At 32.2% G+C, this 17,843-nt stretch overlaps 3 protein-coding genes across 4 annotated transcripts; all 3 read left to right on the top strand.

Annotated features, from left to right (window-relative positions):
* Nucleotides 1-7,716: 7,716 nt before the first annotated feature.
* On the top strand, nucleotides 7,717-9,113 carry LOC106374702 (protein farnesyltransferase/geranylgeranyltransferase type-1 subunit alpha-like). 2 transcript variants are annotated; one of them, XM_048737930.1, is made up of 3 exons: nucleotides 7,717-8,106; nucleotides 8,205-8,314; nucleotides 8,757-9,113. In XM_048737930.1, the coding sequence occupies exons 1-3, from the start codon at nucleotides 8,008-8,010 to the stop codon at nucleotides 8,773-8,775; spliced, it is 228 nt and encodes a 75-aa protein (XP_048593887.1). In that variant the 5' UTR covers nucleotides 7,717-8,007; the 3' UTR covers nucleotides 8,776-9,113. The 2 variants fall into 2 exon arrangements, with proteins under 2 accessions (XP_048593887.1, XP_048593886.1); XM_048737929.1 differs by having other exon boundaries at nucleotides 7,731-8,106; nucleotides 8,751-9,113.
* A 949-nt stretch (nucleotides 9,114-10,062) lies between these two features.
* LOC111199771 (GDSL esterase/lipase At1g29660) lies at nucleotides 10,063-12,433 on the top strand. The gene is made up of 5 exons (XM_048737928.1): nucleotides 10,063-10,500; nucleotides 10,657-10,781; nucleotides 10,875-11,120; nucleotides 11,669-11,924; nucleotides 12,072-12,433. The coding sequence occupies exons 1-5, from the start codon at nucleotides 10,257-10,259 to the stop codon at nucleotides 12,293-12,295; spliced, it is 1,095 nt and encodes a 364-aa protein (XP_048593885.1). The 5' UTR covers nucleotides 10,063-10,256; the 3' UTR covers nucleotides 12,296-12,433.
* Nucleotides 12,434-15,502: 3,069 nt separating this feature from the next.
* On the top strand, nucleotides 15,503-17,321 carry LOC111197711 (GDSL esterase/lipase At1g29670). The gene is made up of 5 exons (XM_022690149.2): nucleotides 15,503-15,966; nucleotides 16,071-16,195; nucleotides 16,281-16,526; nucleotides 16,620-16,872; nucleotides 16,967-17,321. Exons 1-5 carry the CDS (start codon nucleotides 15,729-15,731, stop codon nucleotides 17,188-17,190), a joined length of 1,086 nt encoding a protein of 361 aa, XP_022545870.2. The 5' UTR covers nucleotides 15,503-15,728; the 3' UTR covers nucleotides 17,191-17,321.
* Nucleotides 17,322-17,843: the final 522 nt, after the last annotated feature.

The raw sequence follows: 17,843 nt of genomic DNA, 5'->3' as shown, positions 1-17,843 counted from the left end.
ACACGAAGTTTATGTTAATACATGTCACATGTATGAAGTAAATAATAATACGGTGGCAACATCACAATCGAGTTTAATTGATTTTAAACTAAGTTAATGGGTCAATCCGTAATTTACTAAACTTAATGATTTATTAAGTTTAATAAACTTAATTAATTTATTAATAAATTTAGTAATTTAATAAACTTTAACTTAATAAAATTAATAATTTATTAAACTTAATAAACTTAATAATTTAATAAACTTAATAAACTTAATAAACTTAAACTTAATAATTTATTAAACTTAATAAATTATTAAGTTTAGTAAATGATTAAGTTTATTAATAAATGATTAAGTTTATTAAGTTTAATAAATTTATTAATTTAAATAAGTTTAATAAAGTTATTAAGTTTATAAAGTAAGTTTAATAAATTATTAAGTAAGTTTAATAAATTATTAAGTTTATTAACAAAATCAATTAAGTTTATTAAACATAATAAATCATTAATTTTTTTAAGTTTAATAAATTACGGATTGACCCAATTAACTTAGCTTAAAATCAATTAAACTCAATTGTGATGTTGCCACCATATTATTATTTACTTTGTACATGTGATATGTATTAACATAAACTTCGTGTAGTTATTGACACATTCTCATACATTGGATAGTTTCTACCATATTATAGTAAACTTCATATAGCTAAGAAACTTTTTTCCTAAATAATACTCCGTCTTTTAATATAAGTTGTTTTAGAGAAATTTTTATGTTCGAAATTATATGACGTTTTTGGTTTTTTATGTAATATTTATTAACAGTTAATGTTATATGACCAATGATAATATACTTTCTATTTTATTATTGGTTGATTTGTGGTTAGGTAAATAATGAATGATGTTTTTGTTTAGAAAATGTAAGAAATTAATGACTTTCTTAATTTGTGTGCACAATTCTAAAACGAATTATATTAAAAAAAGAGGGAGTACAATAACAGATGGTCTGGAAAACATATGCTAACATAAGTACTTATTGTTTGGTTCTTTTTATGATGACAATACATTTAAATCTACACTTTCTTGATTTCTTTTTTATTTATTTTTATTTTCTAAAAATGTAAAAATCACTAAAAAGAAAATGCTAAATGTTTATAAAATAGCACACTCTAATAGTATTCAGATATCTTGGCAAAAAGAAATAAAAGGTAGTGTCTTCTATATTTCCTTGATGAGATTATGTTGCGTAATTCTCTATTCGATGCAGTTTAAAATGATCGGCGGACGGATGATTGTTGACTGTGAAGAACATTGTTCATTTGTTTCCTGACCTTCCGGATATTAAACACACTTCATTGAGCCACTAACTTTCGGAGAATGTTGGTGCTCTGGCTGCATGCAGCCTCTCAATTAGCAAGTTAGGATGAAGTATTCCCTTAATTCTTTATGCTTGAAACACAAACAATAATCAGTGGTCATCTGAATTTCCCCCGACGCAAGCCTTGATCTTGTAGGCAGCCTGTCTAGGTGAAAAATCCACATGATCAGAGTATATTTTGGGACTGTTTCTTTTAAACCAGACGTCCTCGCCCAATCCCTACTTTGCTCGGCTAATGCTTATTTCACAAATCCAAAAGTGTTAGTTATTTTCGTTGTTGTTAAAAATAATACAGACTGTTAAGTTCATGGTATATATATATATATATATGTATTTTTACCAAACAAAGTTAATAGTATACCATTCTTGTATTATTCTAAATTTCATCCTATCAGTAGAAAGGGAAATAAATATAAAATTTAAGTCATTATTTTTAAAAAGAAAATCAATTAAATAAAGATATAATATGAGTTGTGTTAGAAAAGGAATATTATATAAATTTTGTGGTGTTTTTTTGTTAACCAGAAAGTGTCTACGTCTTCGGTCCAATTTAAATAATTTCTATGGGCCTGAAACTAGCCGGCGCTAATATCAATTATATAGCGTAAAACATCCTTCCTAGCAAAAATCGGACTAGGGGTCAATAAAACATACTCCAAGCACTAAACCACTAATGCCTAAGTGTAAAACTTTTATATATTTTTTTCAACAATAAGAACACAAGAAACATATTGTTAACATGTGTGCTCGTTAATGATTTTGAGTCCAACGTTTGACGAAAGAGTGTTCTCATTGTAAGTTTCGAGCCCATGAGATTTCCCGTATAAACGGAGAAAATGTTTCATAGTCGTGAAAATCTTCTACAATTGTATTTATCAAAAAAAAAAAAAATCCAATTTGTAACTGTATAGGGGTGTTCAATCCGGATATCGGTTCGGTTTCGGTTCGGTTATTTTTGGTTTTCGGTATTTCGGTTAGTAAAATATAACTAACATTCTAAATCCATATTTACTTCGGTTCGGTTCGGTTTATATACCGTCGGTTTTCGGTTTATTCGGTTTTATACCAAAAAACATAATTATTCTGTTTGAGATCATATTATATGAATTTTAGAGTCATATTGTGAACACCGTCATTTATTAAAAATATATTATATGTTCAAATAAATGAACAAAAAAATAAAAATGCTTCTACCATCAAATAAAATAATCAAATCTAGAACTAAAATCAAAGCTTGAAATTTTGAAAATAAAAATATGAAACAAAACAAAAACATAAAAGAAATGTTTTTCCACTCTTCCATATTTAGTGTTCATGTCATGCTTTTTCAATTGAAAATTTTTCATTAATTATTGTCCATCAAATTTATAATCTTCATATTAATTTAGTGAAGACTAAAATAAAGCAAAAAGATATAAAAAAAAGACTTAGAAAATAAGATGTCTGAATTGCAATGTATTGTTATTTAGTTATAGTTCAAGTGTTCTGCAAATTAAGGTTTTTTATTACTATAAAATTATGGTAATAGTTATTAACACAAATTTAACTTATGTAACAAATAGATTTTCATGTATTGTTATAAAATAGATACATATTTACATGTTTCTACTTTTAATCGGTTTTGTTCGGTTTATTCGGTTTAATCGGTTATATACCAAACCATATCCAAATCCTACGGTTTTTATAAAATTATATCCATTCGGTTTATATGGTATATACCAAAACCAAACCATATTATCTATTTCAGTTCGGTTCGGTTCGGTACGGTTCGGTTTTACCATATTGAACAGCCCTTGTATTCATTGTTTGACAAATAAATACATGAATTTAAAAAGAATTGGCCCATTAAAGGAAGCCTAACCTAAACTGACCCAACTGCATCGTAGAACTTAGTATGCCAGGTCGGTCAGGATGGTTTAAGCTTTACAGTTAAATCAACCAATTTCCAGTATGCCAAACAAATCATAACTCGAGTTCAAGCTCAAGGATATATGAGTTAAGTGAACCAATAAATAGTGTATGAATAGAATAATTTATTAGATTGGATACCCTTGTTAACATTTGATGTATAACAAGTAATAACTAATAAGCAAGGTTATCAATCTAGATAGAATTATGAACTTGCCTTCAGCCATGCTTACATTACATACTACTGCAGAGAGTTATGCACATATATGTTGGTTTTATTATTTAAGTGGGAGGCCAACACTCTCGCTAAGCAAGCCTTGTTTTTTTTTTCTTCTGAATTCATAAGCAAGCCCTATTGGCTGGATCCATTGTAATTTTTGTCCAGACATTAGAGATTTAATTTGAATGAAAATTTGTGTTACAAAAAAAACATAAACAAATATATGTAAAGATGGATTGTTGACAACCAAATGAAACATTGGTTTTATATTTTTAAAATTTAAAAGCAATATTCCTAAATTGTATAGCCTCAAATTTTCTTTTAAATGTTTTTTTATAAAATTCTCAAAATCTCGAAAGTAGCCATTTAGTATTAATGATCGAAAGAGAGATTTCAGCTTTGCCTGCTAAAATTAGTAGCTCAAAATTAAGTTAGATAAAAGGTGTCATCGACGAGGATCATATCTGTATTAATTTCATACTTTTCAATCTCTTTGCAGTTTGCAATCTAGTTGTGGTTGATTAGGACGTACGATTTTTCTATAAACTTCGTTGCCATATACTGAAACGTTACTAGTAGTTTCTTGCACTTGTAATATTCATATTGTCAAGTCAAGTCTATAAATGTACATGTTTTTGTTTAAAACAAAATAAATACAACAATGTCCCGACAGAGCACTACGGCCTCTAATTTTATCAGAAAATCAATTTTGAAATGATATATGATGACTCCCAACGATTTATTACAAAACCAACATTTTGGGATCAATAATGTCATCCCAATCATTTTTTTCGATATTTCTTTAAAGTGAGGGTAAAGCAAGCAAATTTGTATAGTTTGCTTTATTTCGTCTCAAAATTTGATGTTATCGATCATATACCATTTAATATAACACGAGCTAAATTTTTTTTTTTTTGGGTCAACGAGCTATATATTATTTACTTATATGTAGCAGTCCTATGATGTCAAATTTTCAATATAATTTCTTACAAAAATATATAACCCAAATAATTTGTCAATTATTTAATGATCTCTGTCGTATAGCTGTCATACAATGGACAATTTTTGTAAAGACAAAAGAGATAAATTGAAATAAATTCATCAAACATCACAAACTATAAAATTAGCGAATTAAAACAAATATATTTTCAGATAATCATGGACCGTCAACGTCTTGATAGATTTTCAAGCAAGAGCACGTTCCTCAGTAACCAAGTTATTTGACTTTTTTGGTCTGGTTGCCCTACAACTAAACTCCCCCCAACTAACTTTCATTTATTGCAGTTTCAACAAACTAAACAAAAATGGCATTAAGAACCAATTAATCTTGTTGCCCAAAAAAAAAGAACCAATTAATCTTAATCAGTTTTGGCGCTAGTACATCGTGACATAGATCATGAACGCCACTTGTAAGTAAAAATAGTTATTCGTAGCGTTAATTAAAAGCTAATGTACTATATATGGTTTTGCTGGTTAACACAGATATTTGAGTTGTAGATTTGATTAATCAAAATTTAATCTGTGGCGAAAAAGTTTTCATATATGATTATATTTTGTGTATGAAATGTAGAATTAAAAACCCTTACAAGATGGTTTCGGCATATATCATGCATGCACATATTTCAGTTTTGACTAAATTATTATTTTATTAATATTATGATTTATTGGTTAACAGAAAAAAATAAGTACAATGTGTTTCTGTGAATCTTCATCTATTTGGTTTACTTTCATGCATGAACACTTGGCCATAAAAGCTGTTGTAGTTTTTGTTTTAACAGTATCATCATGGTATGATATGTATTTAGCTTGGTTCAAAACTCCGCAACGAATCACTTGCAGGAGTTTCAAATTCGTATCCCCGTGAACTAGCTATTCCATCACTGCGAACTAAAAAAATGAACATTTTATATACGTGGGGGCGAAATGATCGTGATCAAGCCCCGTACATTTGCTCACATGTACATTTGCTCTTGTTATCTATCCTAAATCTTTTTTAAAAAAAATTAGTGGGGTTGCTTAACTTTTTTTTGTGGATATACTTAGCCCTCAGTCAGCTTGCAGAAGAGGAAAAAAATTATTGGACTCTTTGTTGCACTATAAATACTGTAGGAATGACGTTAACGTGTAATATAGTATGATCACGTTAATAAATCTTAATACAATGCGACCGACGTTAACGTATGACGTTACTGATAACTAAAAAGAGTTTAAAATGAAGTTTGATTTTTCTGATAACTAACAAAAGTGTTCAATTCAAGTCCATATATATCTTTCGACTGTTGATGGGTTCACCACTCTTTACTGTTATGTCGGCTTGTTTCCGCAGTCTGCATACTCCAAGTTATTTATGTATATACATAGTTTTGATATCGTTTACCATATATAGCACCTTAGTATATGTCACTGGTCCTATATACTGACTGAAAATTAAATATGAATATATAAGAATAGCGATTTAATATAATACCATGATTTTTACCTGCAAAAAAAAACATAATACCAATATAAAAGGAATCGAATTTTTTTTTTTGCTGTCTTTTTGTCATCGAATTGAAATTTGTTATTTCAAGCCTCATAAGGTTACATAGCAAACCGAAACATGATTTTTTTAATCTTTACCATGTTTTAAGGAAAAAATGTTTTCACATATACACAGCTTCTTTAACAAAAAAATAAAAAATAAAAATGGCCATTAACTCATATCTACGTATATGTTGACATTTTACATTTTACCTTTTTAATTTACGGGTTGGCTTGATTTGTAACAAAGATTCGTACATTATAAGTTTTATGTTCCTTGTCAGTTTTGTACTTATTTTGATTGATAGTAAAATTTCCCCGAATATATCACATGAAACTACATCTTATTTTCGTACCCTGGAAAATGTTCCAAAAGATTAGATATTTTGTCTATTAATAGACAATATAAAGTAATAAACACATACTCCTCCTGTTTCACAAAGATTAGACTTTCTAACGTTTTCACACATATTATAAAAACACATTAAATTACTATAATAAATATATCATTTTTTGTAATTTTCAATTTTCAATATCTTTTAACCAATAGTAATTCAATAAAATCAATTAATTGTTTTGAAGTTTATATTTTTCTATATAAAACACAAAATATCTATTTAGGCCCGGTCAATTAATTGAAAATCTCATGAAGAGTCCTAAGCCAATATAGAAAAAAAAATACAAATAATGAAAAATTGCATGTAAAATTTTGAAATATACTCTATGGGCCCTAAGCAATTGCTTATATGGCATATTCTATGGACTATCTTTGTGAAACAATTTTTTTTTTTTAAAAACATCTATTTTTTTGAAACGGATGAAATATAAAAAAACGGATGGAATATATTTTTATATATGAACTTCATTTTCACACACATAAGTTCAAAAGTCTACGTAGCTCTGCATTGTGAGATACTGATTATTCAAGTAACTTATGCGTGCGAAAGTCCTTGGAAACTCCAGACTCGCCCTGGTTCCGCTACTTCGAAACAACTCAGCGTCTCAGACTCTCAGCCACAACGATCAAAATATATTACTGACGTACTATTTTATAATAGTTTATAATTTCATTTGAACCACCGAGTTCAAAAATGCATCATATGCCCAGTTTATAATTTCATTTTATATGTCAAAAATGCATCACATGATCGGTTAATCAATTAATCTATATTTAACAAAATAACAATTATGCATGTATGTATAAAAAACTATAAAATCCTTTAACAAAAAAAAAAAGTATAAAAAACTATATATACATAAGGCGTACGTATAAGCCCACCGCTCTATTCTGATTATTGCATGTCGAAAAAGATTTTTCACAAAGAGTCCGCGTGAAATTAATGCCCAACCAAACTCTACTTAATATATTTCCACTCTTTCATTTTTTAAAATCGAATTTTCGAAATGAATGTAGGTTTTTGTACAGCGATAGACCCCGCCACTTTATGCAATTATTAGTTCAATTTTCTTACAACCGAGTATTTGAAGTTTTTAACCGAAACCTTCATATTCTTCAATATATAATCTGCAACATTTATTTGAATTCTAACATAAGCAATGGTACCCCACGGCCCACGTCGAATACTGGTGTAAATTTTTTCTAATTTAGAGAAAATAATCTACATGACCTCATTATTACATGGTGTAATATTTACAAAAAAAATTGGTGTAATTAGACCATCTACAACGCTGGATCCTAACAAATCCTTAGACAAAAATCCTTAATGCTTTATAATTAAATTTGATTAAAATAATGAAAAAACTTAAGAATTAATTCTTAGTTAAGGATTAAAAAAGAGAAATCCTTAATACGTGGCATCCTCTCTTCTCCCCTCCCCCACTTCCCTTCCATCGCCTCTCAATCCTTTCGTCGTCATGGAGTGGATTCCGACGCGACCGTGCCACTGAGCGAGCGCCCGGAGTGGTCTGACGTTGTCCCGTTGAGTCAGGACGATGGTCCGAACCCGGTGGTTCCGATCGCTTACAAGGAAGACTTCCGGGAGACGATGGATTACTTCCGGGCGATTTACCGCTCCGACGAGCGTTCTCCTCGCACGCTGCGACTCACGGAAGAAGCTCTCCGCTTAAACTCCGGCAACTACACCGTAACTGATCCTTCTTCTTTGCCCTAGTACTACTCTTCTAAAAGAGTTTGATTTGATTAGATTGTAACTCTTCTTGTTCTTGTTGTTCCTTTTTGAAGGTGTGGCACTTCAGGCGCTTAGTACTGGAGGAGCTTGATCACGACTTGTATGAAGAGCTCAAGTTCATCGAAAGCATTGCTGAGGATAACTCTAAGAACTACAAGTTGTGGTAAAAAGTTCATTCCTTTTTGATTTTTTCATTAAGGAACGTTTGTTTACACTGTGAAATTGACTGATGAATATAGTTTTGGAACCGGAAACAACAACTGTATACGTCTACTATATGCTTTCGTGGGAATCATTTAACTTTTATATGTGAGATGAAAGTTTGCTCTTTTACACATTTTAAAGTCCATAGTGTTAAGCATATCTGCTGCTTTAAGAAAGTTCCTACTCTTTGTTTCTTTTTTTCATGCGATGAGTAGTGTTTGTATATATACTGTAAAATTGACTGATGAATAGTTTTGAACCAAGAACTGTATATGTTTTGCATTTTTGGAATTCATTAGAACCTGAAAGACGTGTTACATAGTGCATCTTCTGTATATTTGAGATGAAAGCTTGCTCTTGGAAGTTCGGTTGATTGCACTTGATTGCAATGTAAGTTCCAGGACAAAACCAATGGACTGAATGTTCTTCTGTGGAGCTCAAGAACCGTTTTCTGGATCTCACTGGCCAAAAACAGGGAGAAACGTGCAGGGTGGATGAAGCAGGGCTTAATGGCTCACCTTCGTTGTTCTGGACTGTTTCTTGGTCAAACAGTTCGGAAGAGGCAACACCAAGGTTCAGTTCAGCAAGGAGGCCAACAATCTCTGCAACCTTAACTCCTACAACCACTCTGGTAATTTTTATTACAATGATCTTTGCTATTGTCCTTATAATTATGATCTTCTTTTAAGTGAACTGAGAAATATGACAAGGATACATGTTCATTTCTAAGGATTCATAATGGAACACCATTGGACTTAGTATTTTGATTAGGATCCTTACCTATTCAAAAAAGTAAAAAAACTATTATTCTATTGTTAAGGATTCCAATGGTGAGTAACACCATTGGAGTTGCTCTTAATAACAAAACATGAAAAACATGACCTCATGACTTCATGAGTGAGACAAATAACTACATACGTACTATTTTTTTGGTAAAATACATACGTACTATTTCTTACAACAATCAACCTAAAACTGTAGGAACTTGATTAAGATTCGTAAAAATTTACGATTAAAAAAAATTTTACACCAAAAAAAATTTCTTTTACACCAAAAAAAATTTCTTTTACACCAGACAAATTTTACAACAATCAACAATCAACCTAACTACATACGATTTTTACACCAAAAAAAAATTTACGATTAAAAAATGGATATATCCGTATTAAATTTCTTTTGTCTTTAAGCTTTCAGAATGATTTCGTTAGACAATTTGTAAGTTAACTAAAGAGATACATTTTGATTTATTTGTCACAGTAAAATGTGATAGTTGTTTCAAGAACAATGCCGTTAGTATAGCCAATATAGACAAAAGTTTTATTGGTAAATTTTGAAAATTCTATTTATTTTCATGAAAACCAAGTCCACGACTAATTCTTACATAAAGTAAGACTAATTTCAAAAGCACAGGTTTCAAAATTACAAGAACCATTAGACAATACTATATATACAATTTAAACTAATTACTTATAAAGTTTCTACCAACCAGACGATAGGATCGATCGTGTTTGAATATTATATCCAAAACTATCGTTATCAATTTCTCAAAACGAAGTTATTAGTGAGACGACAAGTCCATTACCACGAAAATACATTTCACAGAGTTTGCTCTTTCTTTAACCCCATAAGATATCTTTAACTATAGTATTTACTTTGGACCCACCGATCTTAAAATAAAGTGTGCCCAAACTTAACAACAGCTAAGAAAAGAAAATATTATAACAGTACGTTTTCCGACTCCCTCCCTATATAGACTCAGAACTTCTTTGGGTTCTTCACATTTCACAACCACCACGACTCCTACATTTCCCATTATAAAGAAAAAACTCACTTCACCGAAACATTGTGTTATACCATACATAAAAATCAGTTCCTAAGTGTTTTTTTTTTGGTTGTGGTCAATGGAGAGTTACTTGAGGAAATGGTGTTTGGTTTCTGTGTTGGTTTTATATCTAGGTTTAGGGTTTAATGTAAAAGCAGAGCCTCAAGTTCCATGCTACTTCATCTTTGGTGATTCTTTGGTTGATAATGGAAACAACAATGGTCTTTCCTCTCTTGCAAGAGCCGATTATTACCCTTACGGCATTGATTTGGGAGGGCCAACCGGTCGCTTTTCCAATGGAAAAACTACCGTGGATGAAATCGGTAAACCCTAAACTAAATATTTCTTGTTTACAAAACATGTTTCCACTGCTCCTCAGAGATGTAATCTCATTTTGGTTAACTAAACTAGAGTGAGACTTGAAATGTTATAATCATAATCTAACATGGGGTTTTGACATTTCTTGTGATATAATGAAGCTGAGCTACTTGGATTTGATAACTACATTCCTGCATATAGTGATGTGAGTGGAGAGCAGATACTTCAAGGAGTCAACTACGCATCTGCAGCTGCTGGAATTAGAGAAGAAACCGGTCAACAATTGGTAACCAGAAACAATTTTTGATAAATATATATATGTTTCCATATAAGACAAAACAAAACAATAGCTTTTCTTCGTTTTTTTTTGGGAATGAAGGGACAAAGGATACCATTTAGTGGACAAGTTCAGAATTACCAGAACACAGCGGCACAGGTGGTGGAACTCCTTGGAGATGAGAATACTGCAGCTGATTACCTTAGGAAATGTATTTACTCCGTTGGTTTGGGAAGCAATGACTATCTTAATAATTACTTCATGCCTCAGTACTATTCCACTAGCAGACAGTACACTCCCGAACAGTACGCTGATGATCTTATCAATCGTTACCGCGACCAACTCAATGTAAGTTCTCTCAAGTTAATTGATTTTAAATTTGATGAGACTATGCCGCTGTAATAACTCTGTTTTGTGTATGTCCTAGATTCTAATCATCGGATAATCTTTTGATTTACTTAGGAGTAATTTGGAAAAGTTTCGCATAATAGATATGAACATGATTTGGTACAAATCAATATTAATTTCAAACTATGATGGCTTGGTTTGCATCACGAGAGTAGAGAGATAAATACTTTTGTTTCCCGCTATTTTTAAACCATGTTAGTTGCAAACTAGATCAATGAGCACATCATCAGTAAAAAAAAATTATTAGAATAATTTAACATTCTTTCAAAAAAAAAAATTAATTTCAAGCTTCAGCCCTTAAAAAAAATCAAATTCTGAAAAATACTTTAGCTATAGGAACCCATTTTGGTTATAAAGTTTCGTGTGTTCAAAAAAAAAAAAAAAAAAGGTTATAAAGTTTCATATTTAGTTCTGTTAGAGAGATCTATCTAGTTCATTTCTGAGTACATTCCTTGTTCCACAATATCTCTCTTTGCGTGTTTATGAAGGCACTATACAACTACGGAGCTAGAAAGTTTGCATTGGTAGGAGTGGGAGCCATAGGGTGTAGCCCTAACGCACTCGCACAAGGCAGCCCCGATGGAACAACTTGTGTGGAGCGTCTCAACTCGGCCAACCGAATCTTCAACAACAGGCTTAAGTCTATGGTCCAACAGCTCAACAACGAGCACTCTGATGCTAAGTTCACCTACATTAATGCTTATGGCGTTTTCCAGGACATAATCGCCAACCCCTCTGCTTACGGTACACATAATTCTTCATGTATCTTAAGTCTTAACTCTATCACAAAATAAAACATTACAAAATCGATATTTTATTTGTAATTTATACTAAAAAGGGTTTTCTTGAATCTTGATATATATATTTGGGCCTGTGGGTGAATGTTTTCAGGGTTTACGGTTACTAACGCTGCATGTTGCGGAGTTGGAAGGAACGGAGGTCAGCTAACATGTTTACCGGGACAAGGCCCGTGCCCGAACCGTAATGAGTATGTGTTTTGGGATGCGTTTCATCCAACGGATGCTGCGAACACGATCATTGCTCAGAGATCTTACAAAGCTCAATCGTCTTCTGACGTTTATCCAATTGATATCTCAGCATTGGCACGGCTTTGAAAGGACAGAGAATAGGAGAGCTTTCAACCAAATGTACTTATGATTTTCAAGTTCTAAATTCAGTTACTGGGAAAAGATTCTGATGTTATGTGTGTACCCAAATTGTTATACTTTATAAAAGTTACACTTTCTGGTTCACTTCCACAATGCTTTGTTTTTTCTTGGGAGTTAATAATCAATATATAAGAGAAAATGAAATTTTTTTGTGATCATACCAGTAAGAGTTCCAAAGAAAATTAAAGAAAAAAGAGAAAATGAAAAGTGTTAATCATTACAGTCGAACTAAAATTATCAACCAAACGAATGGAGTTACAATGCGAACAAACATAATGATCCAAAAAGTTGTACCACACGAAACAGTATAAAATAGACAAATACTGGTGTGCTATGATTTTTGTGCCGCCATCTGCATCCACTTTTTTGTAAAAATCTATAAGAACACCTTCATGAAAACCTCTTACCAATGTATCTCGCAATATCTTATACTCCGTTTTTACATATATCACGTTTTTACATATATCACCGACCAAACCCAAAATACGAATTTAGTTCTAAACCAATCGGTGTTGAAATTAGGGCTGTAACTTTTAACCCGAACCGTTTATCCGAACCGAATCTGATCCGAAATGGATAGGTTCAGTTTTAGACTTTTAGTCGATTTATCCGATGGGTATTAGTGCTGATTATTCATGGATATCGGGCCAGTTTCGACTTTTACCCAAAACCGATCGGGTACCCAATTAAACTGAAATATGTGCTTAAAAAACACAGATTTGTAACTCTCAAGGATCGAAGTGTCATGTGTAATAACACTTGTTGTATTTATCTACATATTATTAATATATATATACGATTCCGATTCATTTTTCCTTAAAAATATGTAAAAATAAACTGTAAATTATTTTATTTTGTATATATATATGATTCACATAATAAACGGGTATCCGGAACCAATCCGAAACTGGTGGTATCCGACCCAAAACCCAAACCGAAATCTACCAAGTACCTACTGGATAGAGAATTCATTTATCCGAAAGACCCAAACCCGAATGGATCTTACCCGAACCCGATCCGAATATCCGAAATCCGAGAACTAGATGTCTACGCCAAACAAACCGATATAATACGAAATTACTAAATAAATCAGAATTCTTTTCAACATAGACCAAAGTTCTATAAATGAACTAAGTAATATTTTTACAGGTATTTAATTTATTTTATAATTTGTTATCAAATGTTAAAAAAAAAATCAAATCAGAACGTAAAAGCCCCATTGGTCGAGTGGTTTGACTAAGAGTTTATTAATGCTTCTATACAAAAAAGTCTGGGTTTCGATTCATAGAGAAAAAAAATTATGCGAATTAAAAAGAAAAAACTTAGAAAAGATCCGTAGCATGGCGCGAGGAGTACCGTCAAATGTGGATCCGATAGGGGGTCTCAAGTGATGCAGTCAGACGTGAATCCCATGAAGCAGATAAAATTGTCGGCATTAGAATCATCGGTAATATTTCTGTAATTTGTAATATCATAATTATTCAGTGTTTAAAAAAAAATCAAATCAGACCAAACCCAAACCAATAATTTTAGGTACAGTTTGGTGACAAAGTCATAATATCACATAAACCAAAAAGTGACCGAATCAAACAATCCAAATGTCTATCTCATCCATATTACATTTTCAGTTCATCTTACGTGGTCATGAAAATCTCGTAGTTATTTCTTCTCATCCTACGTTATATTAATTACGTACATGCTCTAATATAAATTATATAATGAGATATTTAAAATTCAAGCTTAAATAGTTATCAATCATTACTTGATTGTGATCTTAATCTCAAAAAGTGAGTATAATTCAAACGTCTTGTTTTTGGTTGATTAATATACCTTGTTTTTCTTCTTCTTATGATTATATGATTGAGACTAATGACAGTCGAAAGATTGAATGATCACTTGTCTTCTAGATATATCTTAGAAAAGTTTTATGCCTTTACATTTAATCTTATACATACTTAGAATCTACATATTGGTGTTTTGAAAATATGACTTCTGTTATGACCATGACCTTTGTGAAGAAATCATTTAAGGGCAAATGTATCTGTCACTACTAAGTCCATAATGATTTAGTTACAAAGTGGTAATACATTTGGTTAATAGGGGAATATGGCAATCGCTTAGCGTTGGATGGTAAATGTATTTTGATATATTGAAGAACCAGTGAATCGCCAACGCGTTTGAGTTTCAGTCGGATCCTAAACTACTCTAGTATCCAATATGAGGTTTCCAGACAGCTGTATACATGGAAATTCACCGTATATCATGCAAGATATAATATAATAAATGTGTTATTATCCTATGCTAAGAGTTTCACCTACGATCTTAAATTGAATGAGTTGGAGGAGACATGGAAGCATCACTGGGCCTGGTCAATTTATGATACAAAGTCGTTGATTTATTCACGAAGAACCCACTTTTTCATTTAATGCTCAAACCTAATTCTTCATCTGTTTTCTTTTCACCAATTTTCCTCTCCATTCTAAATAATTGAAATCTTATAATTATATATAGATATATACACACAGCAAGTGACACCAATAATACACGATCTATCACGATTTTATATCTCATTTGTTATATAAAATGATTTTAGTTGACGGATTGACCAAGTTTGGATTTTGTACGTGGAATAAACTCTACTTCGGAAGCACAAGTGACTTTGTCAAAACCTACGTACGCGTTTTTGTCTTCTCAGATTACGCTGCAAAATATCTTTACAATTTTTTTAAGAGATTTAGACGATAAAATTCTTCATCCAAATATCAAAATTAGTATTATGGTAAGTAGAGATATATATCAGAGGTAGCATATGCTTTTTACTGGTATGAGAATTGTTGAGTTTTGATATTACTAGAAAACATTCAAATTTTTTTCTTTTCTGTTTTTGTTTCTTCATAGTTTTATATGGACTTACTTTACTATTCAAACCAAACCAAAAACCAAACTAAAACTAATCCGATTTTTTTTTCAATATGCAAATGATTCTTATATTTTGAACTTTAAATACTCAAAAAGGAAACTCTCAAATCAAACCGAACCAAATATGAAATACCTAAACGTACAGTTTATCACTTCAACTCTTTAAAGCAATGATGATATTTTTTGAGCTAAATATAATGACGTTCTTAAGTCTGTGATTGCTGTCGATGCGGTTGTCGGCACATACAAAGTTTAAAGAGATAAGTACTAGTATTTAATTTTGATCAATGGATGAGAACAAAAACAGATTTTTTTTCATTGAAGCCACCAATGTTAAAGTGAGTACATAACATTAATAATGCTACGCATATAAATACACACAACCTCTACAGATTTTCTTCACATCACTCCACTTTCCATTTCCAATCTCTTTTGTCACTCGACAGATTTTGGTTTTGAAATGGAGAGTTATAACTTAAGGAAATGGTGTGTAGTGTTTGTGTTGTTGGGTTTAGCGTTTAGTGTAACAAAAGCACAACAAGTTCCATGTTACTTCATCTTTGGTGACTCTTTGGTTGACAATGGAAACAACAACGGTCTTGTTTCTTTTGCAAGAGCAAATTACTTCCCTTACGGCATCGATTTTGGCGGCCCCACTGGCCGTTTCTCCAACGGAAGAACCACCGTTGACGAGATCGGTACGTATCCTTTTATAACAATCTTGTTACATAATCTAATGTGACTAAAATGTTACAAGTCCTAGGCTAATATGGTTTTGACCTTTCTTTGTGACATAATGAAGCTGAGCTACTTGGATTTAATGATTACATTCCTGCGTACAATAGTGTGAGAGGTCGGCAAATACTCACAGGAGTTAATTACGCATCTGCAGCTGCCGGAATCAGAGATGAAACCGGCCGACAATTGGTAACTAAACATATATAAACCTTTTTACCCTTGAATATTATTAGAAAAATTCTAATTTTTTTAATTGCTTTCTTGTAAAATGAAGGGACAAAGGATAAGCTTTAGTGGGCAAGTTAGGAACTACCAGAACACGGTGCAGCAGGTTGTGAGTCTGCTAGGAGGCGAGACTCAAGCAGCAGATTACCTCAAGAGATGCATTTACTCTGTTGGTATGGGAAGCAATGACTACCTCAATAACTACTTCATGCCTACGTTCTACTCCTCTAGCAGACAATTCACACCAGAACAATACGCTAACGATCTCATCAGTCGCTACAGCACTCAGCTTAACGTACGTTTCATCTAAATATGGCTTGTCTACCTAACTCTATTTTTATGTCAATATTAGATAATTAATTAACATAAAATTACAAGCTTTGTGTAGGCACTATACAACTATGGGGCTAGGAAGTTTGCATTGATAGGAATCGGCGCAATCGGTTGTAGTCCTAACGCGCTCGCACGTAGTCGTGACAGTAGGACTTGCGACGAAAGAATCAACTCAGCAAACCAAATCTTCAACAGCAAGCTACGGTCTCTGGTTGATCAGCTCAACAACAACCACCCTGATGCGAAGTTCACATACATCAATGCTTATGACATTTTCCAGGACATGATCAAGAACCCGTCTAGATTTGGTATATACACTGATACACATGTGGTTTTGTTTTTTTTATTATTGAAGAAACCGAACTTGATATAGGTTTTGTCGGAAATGTTTTTTTTCTTCAGGGTTTAGAGTGACGAATGCTGGATGTTGTGGTATCGGAAGAAATGCTGGTCAGATCACATGTTTACCGGGACAAAGACCATGTAGAGACAGAAACGCGTATGTGTTCTGGGACGCGTTTCACCCAACTGAAGCTGCAAACATTGTTATCGCAAGGAGATCGTACAAGGCAGAGTCGCCTTCAGACGCTTACCCTATGGATATCTCAGGGCTGGCACGGCTTTGAAGAAAACTGATGAGAAAAATAAAAAAGAAACTAAAAGAAGTTCCACAAACTAATGTGTGTATCTTCTCGTGTATTGTCATTTCATATGTTATATTTTTGGCATAAATTTGAAAATCAACCATTTCTATATATATTCATACACATTGTTCATAGGAATTGCTATTATAGTCACGATATAAAGTAGAACACACTTAACATGTTGCTTCCAGTAACTTGTCACCTAAAGAAACACAGGGACCAATGATTGTGCAAAACCAAACTAACCCGGAAAAAATCGAACCCAATTTCACCACTATAAATTTCTTGATTCTTATTGATGTCTGATTTTAAATGATTTACTCCTAATTGTTAAACCATATGTTTAGTTGGTATACTAACTTTTAGGAACCGTTTACATTGAATTCGTCTGGTTTATGGGGGATATTTTGGTACAGAGACATACCTCAATCTATCTCCAGGTGCACCAAAATTTCTCGTACGTTTTGGTTATGTTACTTGAGCTCAGGAGCGGCTACAAGCTCAGGGCCTCAGCCCTCAGGCAATCGTGGGTAAGCCCACAAACCTGACTTAACATCATAAGTTATAAGCATGGGAGTGCATATTGGAGAAACTCTTCGTTGATTAAGATCCGGCCCTGATCCAACATAAATTGA

This window comes from Brassica napus, chromosome A8 (genome assembly GCF_020379485.1).
Source record: "Brassica napus cultivar Da-Ae chromosome A8, Da-Ae, whole genome shotgun sequence".
NCBI lineage: Eukaryota > Viridiplantae > Streptophyta > Magnoliopsida > Brassicales > Brassicaceae > Brassica > Brassica napus.
The sequence above is the reverse complement of the archived record's forward strand: the minus strand, read 5'-3'. Positions and strand labels throughout refer to the sequence as shown.

Excerpts from the sequence above, each read along its gene's own strand:
- LOC106374702 (XM_048737929.1), top strand. The coding sequence starts at position 8,008 with ATGGATTACTTCCGGGCGATTTACCGCTCCGACGAGCGTTCTCCTCGC. Across the intron at positions 8,107-8,204 it reads TAAACTCCGGCAACTACACC|GTGTGGCACTTCAGGCGCTT; the intron begins GTAACTGATCCT and ends TCCTTTTTGAAG. Across the intron at positions 8,315-8,750 it reads TCTAAGAACTACAAGTTGTG|TTCCAGGACAAAACCAATGG; the intron begins GTAAAAAGTTCA and ends TTGCAATGTAAG.
- LOC111199771 (XM_048737928.1), top strand. The coding sequence starts at position 10,257 with ATGGAGAGTTACTTGAGGAAATGGTGTTTGGTTTCTGTGTTGGTTTTA. Across the intron at positions 10,501-10,656 it reads AACTACCGTGGATGAAATCG|CTGAGCTACTTGGATTTGAT; the intron begins GTAAACCCTAAA and ends GATATAATGAAG. Across the intron at positions 10,782-10,874 it reads AAGAAACCGGTCAACAATTG|GGACAAAGGATACCATTTAG; the intron begins GTAACCAGAAAC and ends TTGGGAATGAAG.
- LOC111197711 (XM_022690149.2), top strand. The coding sequence starts at position 15,729 with ATGGAGAGTTATAACTTAAGGAAATGGTGTGTAGTGTTTGTGTTGTTG. Across the intron at positions 16,196-16,280 it reads ATGAAACCGGCCGACAATTG|GGACAAAGGATAAGCTTTAG; the intron begins GTAACTAAACAT and ends TGTAAAATGAAG. Across the intron at positions 16,873-16,966 it reads CAAGAACCCGTCTAGATTTG|GGTTTAGAGTGACGAATGCT; the intron begins GTATATACACTG and ends TTTTTTCTTCAG.